The 14,848-nt window shown below is 47.9% G+C and overlaps 1 protein-coding gene across 1 annotated transcript in view; it reads left to right on the top strand.

The window, feature by feature from the left end:
• Positions 1–14,848, top strand: part of LOC135524222 (neural-cadherin-like) — a 131,864-nt gene that overhangs the window by 95,303 nt on the left and 21,713 nt on the right. Inside the window, exons 23-28 of the mRNA XM_064951568.1 lie at positions 4,792–5,006; positions 5,664–5,791; positions 5,918–6,045; positions 6,379–6,502; positions 7,225–7,405; positions 7,811–7,980. Coding sequence (XP_064807640.1) covers positions 4,792–5,006; positions 5,664–5,791; positions 5,918–6,045; positions 6,379–6,502; positions 7,225–7,405; positions 7,811–7,980 — 946 coding nt within the window. The remainder of the gene's footprint in view (positions 1–4,791; positions 5,007–5,663; positions 5,792–5,917; positions 6,046–6,378; positions 6,503–7,224; positions 7,406–7,810; positions 7,981–14,848) is intronic.

Here is a 14,848-nt window from a genome sequence, read left to right as displayed (position 1 = left end):
TCATTCAGTTAGCAATGGTCCATAGAAGCACTATAAGCTGTAATCAAGGCAAAGGAAGGGAAAGGAGAGGTAATCACAAAGAAATCAGTCAGAGTGCTTCTGCCTGCATAACACACATGTACACACACATGCACACATGCGCACACACACACACACACACACACTGTACTTAAAGGGGTGCAAACTATTGTCATTATAGTGGTACTGTAAGGGTTTTCCTCCTGTGAAGGAGAAGCGGACCAAAATGCAGCGTGGTGGATATTCATGTTCTTTAATTAAGGAACTCGACATGAAATAACTAACAAAACAATAAATGTGTGAAAACCTAAACAGTCCTATCTGGTGAAAACACAGAGACAGGAACAATCACCCACAAACACACAGTGAAACCCAGGCTACCTAAATATGGTTCCCAATCAGAGACAATGACTAACACCTGCCTCTGATTGAGAACCATATCAGGCCAGACATAGAAATAGACAAACAAGACATCCAACATAGAATGCCCACTCAGATCACACCCTGACCAACCAAAACATAGAAACATACAAAGCAAACTATGGTCAGGGTGTGACAGTACCCCCCTTGTCCGCTTCTGTGGCTTCCTACCCCCCACCCCAAGGTGCGGACTCCGGCCGCAAAACCTGAACCTATCGGGGGGTCTGGGTGGGCATCTGCCCGCGGTGGCGGCTCTGGTGCTGGACGTGGCCCCCACTTCACCGTAGTCTTAGTCCCCCACCTTGTCCGCTTCCGTGGCTTCCTAGCCACGGCGACCCTACTTAATGACACTGGACTGAGGGGCAGCTCGGGACAGAGGGGCAGCTCGGGACAGAGGGGCAGCTCGGGACAGAGGGGCAGCTCGGGACAGAGGGGCAGCTCAGGACAGAGGGGCTCTTCAGACTCCGGCAGCACAGGAGAGGAGGAAGGCTCTGGCTGCTCCATGCTGACTGGCAGCACTGGCTGCTCCATGCTGACTGGCTGCTCTGGCTGCTCCATGCTGACTGGCGGCTCTGGCTGCTCCATGCTGACTGGCGGCTCTGGCTGCTCCATGCAGACTGGCAGCTATGGCGGCTTCTTGCAGCCTGGCAGCTCTGGTAGCTCCTTGCAGACTGGCAGCTCCATGCAGACTGGCAGCTCTGGCTGCTCCATGCAGACTGGCAGCTCTGGCTGCTCCATGCAGACTGGCAGCTCTGGCTGTTCCATGCAGACTGACGGCTCTGGCTGCTCCATGCTGACTGGCGGCTCTGGCTGCTCCATGCTGACTGGCGGCTCTGGCTGCTCCATGCTGACTGGCGGCTCTGGCTGCTCCATGCTGACTGGCGGCTCTGGCTGCTCCATGCTGACTGGCGGCTCTGGCTGCTCCATGCTGACTGGCGGCTCTGGCTGCTCCATGCTGACTGGCGGCTCTGGCTGCTCCATGCAGACTGGCAGCTCTGGCGGCTTCTTGCAGACTGGCAGCTCTGGCTGCTCCATGCAGACTGGCAGCTCTGGCAGCTCCTTGCAGACTGGCAGCTCCTTGCAGACTGGCAGCTCCTTGCAGACTGGCAGCTCCTTGCAGACTGGCAGCTCTGGCTGCTCCATGCAGACTGGCAGCTCTGGCTGCTCCATGCAGACTGGCAGCTCTGGCTGTTCCATGCAGGATGACAGCTCTGGCTGCTCCATGCAGACTGGCAGCTCTGGCTGCTCCATGCAGACTGGCAGCTCTGGCTGCTCTGAAAAGGCAGGAGACTCCAGCAGCACAGGAGAGGAGGAAGGCTCTGGCAGATCCTGGCTGGCTGGCGGTTCTGGCAGATCCTGGCTGACTGGCGGATCTGGAAGAGTGTGGTGGATCTGGAAGAGTCTGGCTGACTGGCGGTTCTGTCAGATCCTGGCTGACTGGCGGATCTGGAAGAGTCTGGCTGACTGGCGGATCCTGGCTGACTGGCGGATCTAGAAGATCCTGGCTGACTGGCGGTTCTGGAATAGCCTGGCTGACTGGCGGATCTGGAAGAGTCTGGCTAACTGGCGGTTCTGGCAGATCCTGGCTGACTAGTGGATCTGGAAGAGTCTGGAACTGGCGGATCCTGGCTGATCCTGGCTGACTGGCGGATCTGGAAGAGTCCTGGCTGACTGGCGGATCTGGAAGAGTCTGGCTGACTGGCGGATCTGGAAGAGTCTGGCTGACTGGCGGATCTGGAAGAGTCTGGCTGAGAGTCTCTGGAAGAGTCTGGCAGACTGGCGGATCTGGAAGAGTCTGGCTGACTGGCGGATCTGGAAGAGTCTGGCTGACTGGCGGATCTGGAAGAGTCTGGCTGACTGGCCGATCTGGAAGAGTCTGGCTGACTGGCCGATCCTGGCAGACTGACGGCTCTGGCTGCTCCATGGAGAGACCGGGAAGGCACCGTGTTATGCTGAGGGGTGCATAGCCCGGTGCGGTATATTCCAGCTCCGCGTATCGGCCGGGCTAGATTGAGCGTCGAGCCAAATGCCATGTAGCCGGCTCTACGCATCTGGTCCCCAGTGCGTCTCCTTGGGCCGGCTTACATGGCACCAGCCTTGCGCACGGTGTCCCCGGTTCGCCTCTGGCTGCTCCATGCAGACTGGCAGCTCTGGCAGCTCCTTGCAGACTGGCAGCTCCATGCAGACTGGCAGCTCTGGCTGCTCCATGCAGACTGGCAGCTCTGGCTGCTCCATGCAGACTGGCAGCTCTGGCTGCTCCATGCAGACTGGCAGCTCTGGCTGCTCCATGCAGACTGGCAGCTCTGGCTGCTCCATGCAGACTGGCAGCTCTGGCTGCTCCATGCAGACTGGCAGCTCTGGCTGCTCTGAACAGGCAGGAGACTCCAGCAGCACTGTAGAGGAGGAAGGCTCTGACAGCGCTAAACAGGCGGGATACTCCGGCAGTGCAGGAGAGGAGGAAGGCTCTGGCAGCGCTGGAGAGGCGAGGCGCACTGTAGGCCTGATGCGTTGTGCTGGCACTGGTGGTACTGGGCCGAGGACACGCACAGGAAGCCTGGTGCGGGAAGCTGCCACCGGAGGGCTGGTGCGTGGAGGTGGTACAGGGTCGACCGGACCGTGCAGGCGCACTGGAGCTCTTGAGCACCGAGCCTGCCCAACCTTACCTGGTTGAATACTCCCGGTTGCTCTGCCAGTGCGGCGAGGTGGAATAGCCCGCACCGGGCTATGCAGGCGAACCGGGGACACCGTGCGCAAGGCTGGTGCCATGTAAGCCGGCCCAAGGAGACGCACTGGGGACCAGATGCGTAGAGCCGGCTTCATGGCATTTGGCTTGACGCTCAATCTAGCCCGGCCGATACGCAGAGCTGGAATATACCGCACCGGGCTATGCACCCCTCAGCATAACACGGTGCCTTCCCGGTCTCTCCAGCTCCCCAGTAACCACAGGAAGTTGGCGTAGGTCTCCTACCTAGTGTCGCCATACTCCCTGTGAGCCCCCTCCCAAGAAATCTTTGGGGCTGACTCCCGGGCTTCCTTGCCAACCGTGTTCCCTCATAACGCCGGCTCCTCTCTCCGGCTGCCTCTGCTCTCCTAAGTGCCTCCACCTGTTCCCATGGGAGGCGATCTCTTCCAGACAGTTTTTCCTCCCGTGTGTAGCAACCCTTGCCATCCAAAACATCATCCCATGTCCAATCCTCATTGCGCCGCTGTTGCTGTTGCCTGTTGTCACACCGCTTGGTCCTGTTGCGGTGGGTGATTCTGTAAGGGTTTTCCTCTGGTGAAGGAGAAGCGGACCAAAATGCAGCGTGGTGCTTATTTATGTTCTTTAATTAAGGAACTCGACATGAAATAACTAACAAAACAATAAATGTGTGAAAACCTAAACAGTCCTATCTGGTGAAAACACAGAGACAGGAACAATCACCCACAAACACACAATGAAACCCAGGCTACCTAAATATGGTTCCCAATCAGAGACAATGACTAACACCTGCCTCTGATTGAGAACCATATCAGGCCAGACATAGAAATAGACAAACAAGACATCCAACATAGAATGCCCACTCAGATCACACCCTGACCAACCAAAACATAGAAACATACAAAGCAAACTATGGTCAGGGTGTGACAGGTACCCTGCAAGGTGCCAAATAATAACTGAAAGCCACGCCCACACTAGCCACCCCTCCAATGACTGGGTACAAAAATGTACCATCATACTAGATGTCCCCTAAAAGGTACCGAACAGTATCATGTGAGATCTAATGTGTACCTCTGAAGGTACATTATGTATATTTAGATCTTTGTGTACCCCAGGGAAAAATACTGTACCCTAACCGTACCCTTTTTTTCTGAGAGAGTCCGTACACTACACCATGCCATGGAATCTGCACAGCAGAGTAATGGGACTGAAACAAGGAGAGATTTAGAATCAGTGATACTGTAGGGGGCCTAGAAAAGTAGGAATCGTGTTCTTAATCATGCTCGAACAAAGGGATCTGATGTGCTGCTGAGCAGTTGTAAGTTAGAGGAGTCCTACAGCCCCTAAACCTATGTTTCGGCTCACAGGCTAAACAATGTTATAAGGATAATAAAATGAATAGAATGATTGAGGGACTTGTGTTTCTATGTAATGCTTTCAATGCAGTATTTAATATGTACTTGATGTGTTTCATGCCTAATGCACAAGTAGCTATTGTATGTAGATGAAAGCCCCGCCTGTCATTTATAAAGATACATTGCACAGCACTTTACACACAGATATGACAATATAGCCAGCCCTGTCATAATGTTTCAATATGGAAAAATCACTGTTAATGTTCTTTGGGGTGCTTACTTTCAATGCCACCACAGATGCCAGTGCCCACCGCAGTACGAGGGTCCTGAGTGCCAGCAGACAAGGCGAAGTTTCCTTGGCAACGGCTATGCCTGGTTTCCTCCCATAAGGCCGTGCTTTGATAGCCATCTCTCCCTGGAGTTCATCACAGGGGCTGAGGATGGGTTGCTGCTCTACAGTGGGCCCCTGGCCACCCTGCTTCCCAGAGACCCAGAGGACTACATGGCCATCGGTAGGGTAATGTGTTACCCACTTAGGATTTGAACCCAGGTCATAGAGATCACGTAAGCCCTCTGAGCTAAAGCCTAGGCATTAACTGGGAGCTAACTCAAGTCTTTAGGTCTCAGGCAAAGTTAATCAGCCCTCTAGCGTGGTTTACCAAACCAACTCTTTTACACAAAGGCAAGTGTACTGCATCTACCTTCCAGTCCAACCGAGGTGCATGATTTGAATAACAAATGGAATGTGTGGGATATATCCTGCGTTATTCAGATTAATTAGGTTGCTTAGTCGTACAGCCCAGACAGAGACAAAACACTCAAACAGTGTAACCTTGTTAATGGGTTCACTTCACTTGTTAATGAAAAGTAGATAATGGTCCGTTCCTTTGGGATGAACTGTTCGTTACATATGTACAGTAAATATACAGTTTCATGTAAAGTATATATGTATGCATTGACTATTTGACACTGAACAACATCCCTCCAAGAGCATCAGAAGTGCATCCTACACCACAGTTGAACTTTGACCCTTTAAGTCTGTAGGTGGAATGTCATGGTGATGCTGGTACTGTTACATTTACATACATTTAAGTCATTTAGCAGACGCTCTTATCCAGAGCGACTTACAAATTGGTGAATTCATGCCTGTTGACCTTTCTTCTCCTCAGAGCTGATTGGTGGAACACCTAGCCTGAAAATCAACCATGGGTCTGGAACCCTGGTCCTGCAGTTGCCGGGAAATGTAATTGTGTCTGACAGACGCTGGCACCGTCTAGATGTTAGGAGCAACAGTAAAGTAAGCGAAACATTAAATGGCTGTATTCGCATCCTGAAAACACACGTTCTTCCATGTTCTTACCTGCGTGTGTATGTTTGTGTGTGTGCAGATCGTTACCTTCCTCTTCTTCTCTTTGGTTTTCAGGAAGTGCGTTTCACCCTGGATCGCTGCTCCAGTGCCATTGTCATAGAGACAGAGGGCGTGGACAGTTGGGCCATGACCGAGGACCGCTCTTCTTGTGAAGTCAGAGGAGTCACGCCCAATAGGGACAGGTACTGTCCTGCTCAGAATCCCACCCCTCTGACATCACACCAATCACACCTGCCAGCCAGTCAAGGCATTGCCGATGGCCAAAATAGTTCCTCTGAAAGGCATTAAAGGATCTACGAACATCTATTCATCTACCATGCATACTCCAATTCTTGTAGCTGCCACTGTGTCATCCAGTGTTGGTTACAATTAAGATAAGGTACTATACAGATGAGTTGACATGAGTGAGTGGTGTGATTCTGGAAGGATGGTTGGACGAAACAAACAAATGGACAGACAGATGAATGGTTTGAATGGACAGGCATTGACAATGACGTGTCTCCTCTGTTCCACAGGTACCTTAATGGGAGTCAGGTGTTGCAGCTGGGTGGTGTCAACGAAAACATGTCCTATGAGTATCCCCAGCTGCAGCACAAGCACTTCACTGGATGTCTGCGGAACCTGGTTGTGGATAGTATGGTAAGACACAAAAGTCTAGCGCTCACCCCTAACACCCCAACAACAACAAGTTTACCTCTAACTCAATCTCGGCTCTGGACATTGCATTTTATTTCTTACATTTTCTCACTCCTTGACCTGTCTAGTTGACTCACTAGGTTTCATTAAGACATGAGCTCAAGAGGAATGTAAATTTGAGCTCAAGGCTAAGCTGGGAGTATCTTCGAAATGCTGATGTCTTTCACTCATCATATTCCCCTTCAAATCAAATTGTATTAATCACATGCGCCGAATACAACAGGTGTAGACCATTCAGTGAAATGCTTACTTACAAGCCCCTAACCAACAACTCAGTTTTAAAAAACAACATACAATTAAAAAAAGTCAGGTTCTCTTAGTACCTTAATGTCAGACAGGTTATATGTACTAGCGGGATGTATTCGCCTTCGTTATTTTTCTCCTTTATGCCTATGACCTTCTCTCATCTTTACTTTATGCTTCAGAAAGGGTTGTATTGTGCATTATTGAGGTTATACTGAAAACCTCATGCCATCTCTCTCTCTTTCTCTCCCTCCCTTATTCATTTCTCTCTTGCCCTCATTTTTTAACTTTCTTTCTATTTCTTCCTCTCTCTTCTCTCTCCCCCCACATCTCTCTTTCTCCCTCTCTCTCTCTCCCACTCACCCTCCTTCTCTCGCTCCCTCATTCCTTCACCCCCTGCCTCTCTTCCCTCTCTGCTCCAGCTCTATGACCTTGGTTATCCCTCAGAGTCCTCCAGCAGTGCCCCAGGCTGCTCTCTGACTGATGGGAACTGTGTAAACATGGGTGTACCAGCCTGTGGCACCAGGGGGCGCTGTAACGGGCAGTGGGACTCCTTCCGCTGCCAGTGTGGGCCCGGTTACACAGGAATCCACTGTGAAGACAGTACGTCCTTAGAGAATATACAGTCGGGTTAGGACAAGTGTTGTCTGTGGGTATCAAAGGGTGGAGAGTGGACTGTATTACATAGTAGAATCCTAATATGGGAGGTCATTTTTTCCCCCAACACGATCAAAATGCACTGGCTTTGAATTATAGGTTTAACCTATAATAAGATTCAAGATTCAACTTTTTTTATTGCTCTTGTGGAATGGAAATTTGTCTTAAGGCTTTAAATGCATGGCTCACACAATATAACTGTGTTTGGCTTCTGTCACATATGTGAATTGTCTTTAATTGGCTACTGAGTCCACACAGTAGACGGTACAGTATAAATAATACATCATGAATAATATACTCTAGTTGAAGCCCCTCATGGCAGCTCTATGTTTTTCTCTCTTCGACTGACAGAAGTCCCAGAGTTCTCCTTCGATGGGAGGAGGAGCCATGTCCAGTACCAGGTGGGCTGGTCTCTCCCGGCCCGTCACACCAGCGTGCAACTCCAGGTGCGAACCCACGTCCCCAGCGGTGTCCTCCTCAGCCTCCTCTCCCAGGAGCAGAATGAATACTTGCGTCTGGAGGTGAGTCATCGACACTCTGCCTGCAGAGAGGCACTTTAATTGGCTCCTGCTGTAGCCTGCTCCTCAACGTTGTTATTACGTTGCCTGAATGACTGTCATGATGGCTCGACATTTTCGACAATGATGGAGTGAGTAATGGCGGGCTTGGAAGACAGGAATTGGGTACTGAGTGGGCCTCTGAGTGACTGAGTTCTGTATGTGTGTTCGGGGGGGTACTTGTATTGCCTTTGGGTTGTTTTGAGAGGCGCCTATGGAACATCGCAGCACAGCATTCAGGATTATTTTATTGTCTGTCTAGTTTTAAGCACATCCTTCCGTATTAGGGTCTAGGGAAGTGGGTAGCTGTTATTAGTTGGATGTAAGAGCTTTCTTAAGTGGAAAGATCCAATTCTGTCTTTTCTTCTTCAAGCTCTTATAGGGGACTTTTTCAGCGTATTGCTAGACTTGTGTACCCAATTTGAACTGGAAAATATGAAGTGGCATATACAATCAACCTAGCTTACCTATAGTGTTTTCTACTTCACAAGGCTCTTCTCTGTCTGGCTTAACCAGGAAAATAGAACACCATTTCTGTGTGTGAATACCATTTCTGTGGAAATATGATGTTAGGGTTAAAGGAGCCTTTGGCCTCTTTGAGTGACAGTGTGTCCACAGCACCAGGTAGAAGACTGCTCGGCTAGCATCTGTCACTCAAGAACACCTACCCACACAGGTCAGCTGTTTCCACTTTCATCCTACTGTAGCTTCCTCGTGACAAACCAGGTTGACAGAGCAAGTGTCAGAGAGAGCACCAGCATGCAGTCTCACTGCTATAGCCCCCTTCTGAGTGTCTGAGTCAGTGAAGTAGCAACCCCCCTCTAGCCTTTTCTCCCCACCAGCCCCATACATACTAGCACCATGAAACTGAGGAAAGGATTGGGGCTCTGTATGATCTCAGCAGCAAATGTAAGTAGGTTATATAAGGTACCTCTGTGAACAATCTTTCAGAATTGAGTCAGCGAGCTGTATAAAACGCTCGTTTTTTGTCCGAAAGCAAGCTACTCTGTCTGAAGCTGTCTCAGACCCCCCCAAGAGACACTTGAGTGTGGATCCAGACAACAAGTCTCTCAGAACCTCAGCATCTCTTGTTTGCTCCGATGGGTAGGAAGGGATGGAGAGGGAGGAGGGAGCGCATGCTGAATGAATAACAAGACATTCACAAGGTTACTGGGGGCTGCTGCATAAAAGTGTGAGAGTTAGGCCTCGGAAACCTTTTTCACCTCTTGTTTTGTATTTCACCTTTATTTCACCAGGTAGGCCAGTTCAGAACAAGTTCTCATTTGCAACTGCGACCTGGCCAAGATAAAGAAAAGCAGTGCGACAAAAACACAGAGTTACACATGGGATAAATGTACAGTCAATAACACAATAGACAAATCTATATAGAGTGTGTGCAAGTGTCGTAAGATTAGGGAGGTCAGGCAATAAATAGGCCGTAGTGGCGAAATAATGACAATTTAGCATTAACACTGGAGTGATAGATGTGCAGATGATGATGTGCAAGTATAAATACTGGGGTGCAAAAGAGCAAAAATAAATAACAATATGGGGATGAAGTAGTTGGGTGGTGTCGTGTCTTTACTATCATTAAATGAAGACTTACTTTTTATCAAAGATTCTGTTATTAGTATTACGCGATTAAACTGATTAATCATGCAACTGTAATTAACTAGGAAGTTGGGGCACCAAGGAAAATATTCAGATTACAAAGTTATAATTTCCTAATATAACTTTTCAGATATTTTATATCTGATCAATTAGTCTTCGAATTAATGAATTATTTACTTTACCTCACGTTAGTCTCATTCCAAACGTCGTAAATTGTTGGTTATCTGCACAAACCTAGTCTTCACTATGAGTCATCCATACATCAATTGTCTTAAATCATTTATTTACTAACGAAGTAATTCACAGAAATGCATAAACAAACAAACAATGTCAAAATGGCTACAAGAAATGATAGTGGAATGTGCCCTAGTGGGCTAAATTGGCATGGCGGCTTGTTGTACAAAAGGGAAGTGGGGCTCGACTGAGAAGACAACGCACAGTTGATAATTATAACAATTGAAATGCTAATCCTTTGCACATGAACGCTCACTCATTCAGGAACAACTGCAATCAATATATATATTTACACTAGGTGTGTCGTCGGGATCTCTGCTGAAAAGTTAGTTTCTGTTGGAGAGTTTCCTTCCTCTCTCTCTCTCTCTCTCTCTGTCGTGGGTAGTTCAGAGTGACATTCATTCATGTTGTTGTAGAATGGACGTTTCGGCAGTTGTCGTTCTTCGCGTTCAATGATACCAAATTCCAAGCTGCAGACAGTAATTAATATCAAAGACTTGTTCTTATTCTGTCGGTATCGATAGTCTAAGAGTTTAACCACGTGGTATGGTTAAAAGATTCAGAAATGGTCTGCAACCTTTGTTCTCTCGTAATGGAGAAAAACATGGTCTGTTGAGAATTTCTCAAAGTTGGGGTTTTATTCAGGAGTTGCAGAAAAGGGCCTGTCCCAGGATGCCTGACCCTAACTGGGCTCATGGGCGGTCCTCTGATTTAGTTCAACTCAAAAGGGAATTGGAGTTTCCTTCATTAAACAGTTCAAAATCACATTACACAATTTTACAAACAGTATCATCCTCACTCATTCATCTTATACAACAATTAGATGTAAACCTCACATCTGAGGCTACTATATAAACAGCGTTATGGTAATGTGGCCGCACCATCTCCCGTGAGTTTTACCAAGTTGTAACAAACGGACCAGTTCATAGCTGGATTCTTCACTGATCTTTTATAACTTCTCCGGAATGTAAATGTTGTTCGGACCTCAAGTTCTGTGAGGTGGAAGAAATTCCTTTGTTCTCTATGAAACTTCACTCTGTCTCTATACTGTGGCCATGAGGAGACAATCTCTTCCAGGAATTTACAACCTCTCTCACCACAGTAGCCTAGTTGTAGGAGGCAGGGAGAGGGGGATGGGGCTTGCTGTACCCAAAGAGGACAACGTCATGACAGTGGGCTATTTACAGATGGGCTGTGTTCAGGCGCAGTGATCGGTAAGCTGCTCTGACAGCAGATGCTTAAAGTTAGTGAGGGAGATATGACTCTAGCTTCAGTGATATTTGCAATTCGTTCCAGTCATTGGCAGCAGAGAACTAGGAGGAGAGGTGGCCAAAGGGAATTGGCTTTGGGGGTGACCAGTGAAATACACCTGCTGGAGCGTGTGCTACGGGTGGGTGTTGCTATGGTGACCAGTGAGCTGAGATAAGGCGAGGCTTTACCTAGCGAAGACTTATAGATGACCTGGAGCCAGTGGGTTTGGCAACGAATATGAAGCGAGGGCCAGCCAACGAGAGCATATACTACGCAGTGGTGCGTAGTATATGGGGCTTTGGTGACAAAACGGATGGCACTGTGATGGACTACATCCAATTTGCTGAGTAGCGTGTTGGAGGCTATTTTGTAAATGACAACGCCGAAGTCAAGGTTTGATAGGTTAGTCAGTTTTACGAGGGTATGTTTGGCAGCATGAGTGAAGGAGGCTTTGTTGCAAAATAGGAAGCCGATTCTAGATTTAATTTTGGATTGGAGATGATTAATGCGAGTCTGGAAGGAGAGTTTACAGTCTAACAAGACACCTAGGTATTTGTAGTTGTCCACATATTCTAAGTCAGAACCATCCAGAGTTGTGATGCTGGTCAGGCGGGCGGGCGGGTGCGCGCGATTGGTTAAAGAGCATGCATTTACTAGCATTTAAGAGCAGTTGGAGGCCACAATAGGAGTGTTGTATGCCATTGAAGCTTGTCTGAAGTTTTGTTAATACAGTGTCCAAAGAAAGGCCAGAAGTATACAGAATGGTGTCGTCTGCATAGAGGTGGATCAGAGAATCACCAGCAGCAAGAGTGACATTGATGTATTCAGAGAAAAGAGTCGGCCCGAGAATTGAACCCTGTGGCACCCCCATAGAGACTGACAGTGGTCCGGACAACAGGTCCTCCAATTTGACACACTGAACTCTGAGAAGTAGTTAGTGAACCAGGCGAGGCAGTCATTTGAGAAACCAAGATATAGGTCTGTAACAGTTTGGGTCTAGAGTGTCTCCCCCGTCGAAGATGGGATGACCACGGCAGCTTTCCAATCTTTAGGGATCTCAGACGATACGAAAGAGAGGTTGAACAATTGCAACAATTGCGGGGGGGTCTTGGGCAAGTTGCTGTGGGGCGGGGTTGCAGTGCTGTTGGCCGGGGTAGGGGTAGCCAGGTGGAAAGCAAGGCCAGCCATAGAAAAATGCTTATTGAAATTTGAGATTATCGTAGATTTATCTGTGGTAAAAGTGTTTCTTAGCCTCAGTGCAGTGGGCAGCTGGGAGGAGGTGCTCTTACAGTATTCTCCATGGACTTTACAGTGTCCCATAACTTTTTGGAATTTGTGCTACAGGATGCAAATTTCTGTTTGAAAAAGCTGGGCTTTGCTTTCCTAACTGACCGTGCATTTTGGTTCATAACTTCCCTGAAACGTTGTGGGGGCTATTCGATGCGAATGCAGTACGCCACAGGATGTTTTTGTGTTGGTCAAGGGCAGTCAGTTCACTCCAAACTTAAGGGCTATATCTGTTCTTAGTTCTACATTTTTTGAATTGGGCATGCTTATTTAATTAAGATGGTGAGGAAAGCACTTTTAAAGAATAACCAGGCATCCTCTACTGACAGGATGAGGTCAATATCCTTCCAGGATACCCGGGCCAGGTCGATTAGAAAGGCCTGCTCGTTGAAGTGTTTTAGGGAGTGTATAACAGTGGTGATGGGTGGTCATTTGACCACGGACCCATTACGGATGCAGGCAATGAGACAGTGATCACTGAGTTCCTGGTTGAAGACAGCAGAGGTGTATTTAGAGGGCAGGTTGGTCAGGATGATATCTATGAAGGTGCCCTTGTTTTCGGATTTAGGGTTGTATCTGGTTGTACCTTGTACCTAAGCATCTAGCTTAGATTGTAGGATGGCCGGGGTGATAAGCATATCCCAGTTTAGGTCACAAACAGTGCGAACTCTGAAGATAAATGGGGGGCAATCAAGTCACATATGGTGTCCAGGGCACAGCTGGGGGCTGAGGGGGTCTATAAAAAGCGGCAACAGTGAGAGACTTATTTCTGGAAAGGTGAATTATTAAAAGTAGAAGCTCAAACTGTTTGGGCACAGACCTGGATAGCATGACATAACTCTGCAGAATATTCCTGCAGTAGATTGCAACTCCGCCCCCTTTGGCAGTTCTATCTTGGCATAAAATGTTCTAGTTGGAAATTTCAGAATTTTTGGTGGCCTTCCTAAGCCAGGGTTCAGACACGGCTAAAACATCAGGGTTGGCAGAGTGTGCTGAAGCAGTGAATGAAACAAACTTAGGGAGGAGGCTTCTGATATTAACATGCATGACACCGAGCCTATTACGGTTATAGAAGTCAACAAATGATAGTGCCTGGGGAATAGGTGTGGTACTGGGGGCTACAGGGCCTGGGTTAACCTCTACATCACCAGAGAAACAAATGAGGAGTAGGATAAGGGTATGGCTAAAGGCTATAAGAATTGGTCGTCTAGTGCGTTGGGAACAGAGAGTAAAAGGAGCAGATTTCTGGGCGTGGTAGAATAGATTCAGGGCATAATGTACAGACAAGGATATGGTAGGATGTGAGTACAGTGGAGGTAAACCTAGGTGTTGAGTGACGATGAGAGAGGTTTAGTCTCTGGAGGCACCAGTTAAGCCAGGTTAGGTCTCCGCATGTGTGTGGGGTGGGACAAAAGAGCTACCTAAGGTATTTTGAGCGGGACTGAGGGCTCTACAGTGAAATAAAACAATAAGAACTAGCCAAGACTGCAGTAGGCAAAGCATATTGACATTAGAGAGAGGCATAAAGCAATCACAGGTGTTGATCAGGAGAGCTAAGACAACAACGGGTAAATGGCGATGAATGGGCAGAGCGGGTCAGTTAGGTACACACAGGACCTGAGTTCGAAGCTGGGGCCAACAGATAAACAAAATGAGGTACCTTATTATTGAAACAGTCCAGGGGGCATCAGCTGTGTAGCCTAGTGATCATAGGGTCCAATGAGCAGTACTAGGTGAGTCAAGGAGCCATATTCAATGACAAAAACATGTTATCTTCATGTTCACATTATGAGACCCGTGAAAGTGTTTTCCAACCAATTATTCTGTTGAATGTTAGTGAAAAGGTGGAAATCAATGCTTATATGAAGTGTTTTAAAATTAAAATAGAAAAAGGTTTACTTGTGAAAACAATGACAGTTTTTACTTTGTAGTGAAGTGTTTGTACTTCTAAGCAATGCTGAAAATGTATTGCTGGAGGTTTTATGGTCGGATTCTGTATAACGTTGGGATTAATTGGGCTCATTGTCATATGGTTGCCAAGGCTGTGTGGACTGCAAGCAATTAGATGCATTGTTGGGAGCCTATATATCTGCTGTCAAGGGGGGGGGGGGGTGGAAGGGCCTTGATAGATGGAGGGTTAATCGGTTCATAGTGTGGCAGGGGGAATAGAATGTTGGCATTAAGCTCTTATGACCATGCTGAGGGAGCAATAGTTCAAACAGTCTGGGCTGTCATGCTGCATACATTAAAACACAGTATTTAATTATCTCAGCCCCACGGTTTCCAATTAAGGGATGGACACACAAGTACAAGCTGCAGTTATAGCAGGCAGCAGCCCCTCCCAGCCCCATCTCCAGCCCAGAATGTTTGTTCAACCTTAGCTGCTGTGGATAATTGTTGTCTGTGAAATTCTCCTTCTAGATTGTTATTGCTGGGGGCAGTATTGAGT

Source organism: Oncorhynchus masou, chromosome 31 (genome assembly GCF_036934945.1).
Source record: "Oncorhynchus masou masou isolate Uvic2021 chromosome 31, UVic_Omas_1.1, whole genome shotgun sequence".
NCBI lineage: Eukaryota > Metazoa > Chordata > Actinopteri > Salmoniformes > Salmonidae > Oncorhynchus > Oncorhynchus masou.
This window is presented reverse-complemented; position numbering and strand designations above follow the sequence as displayed.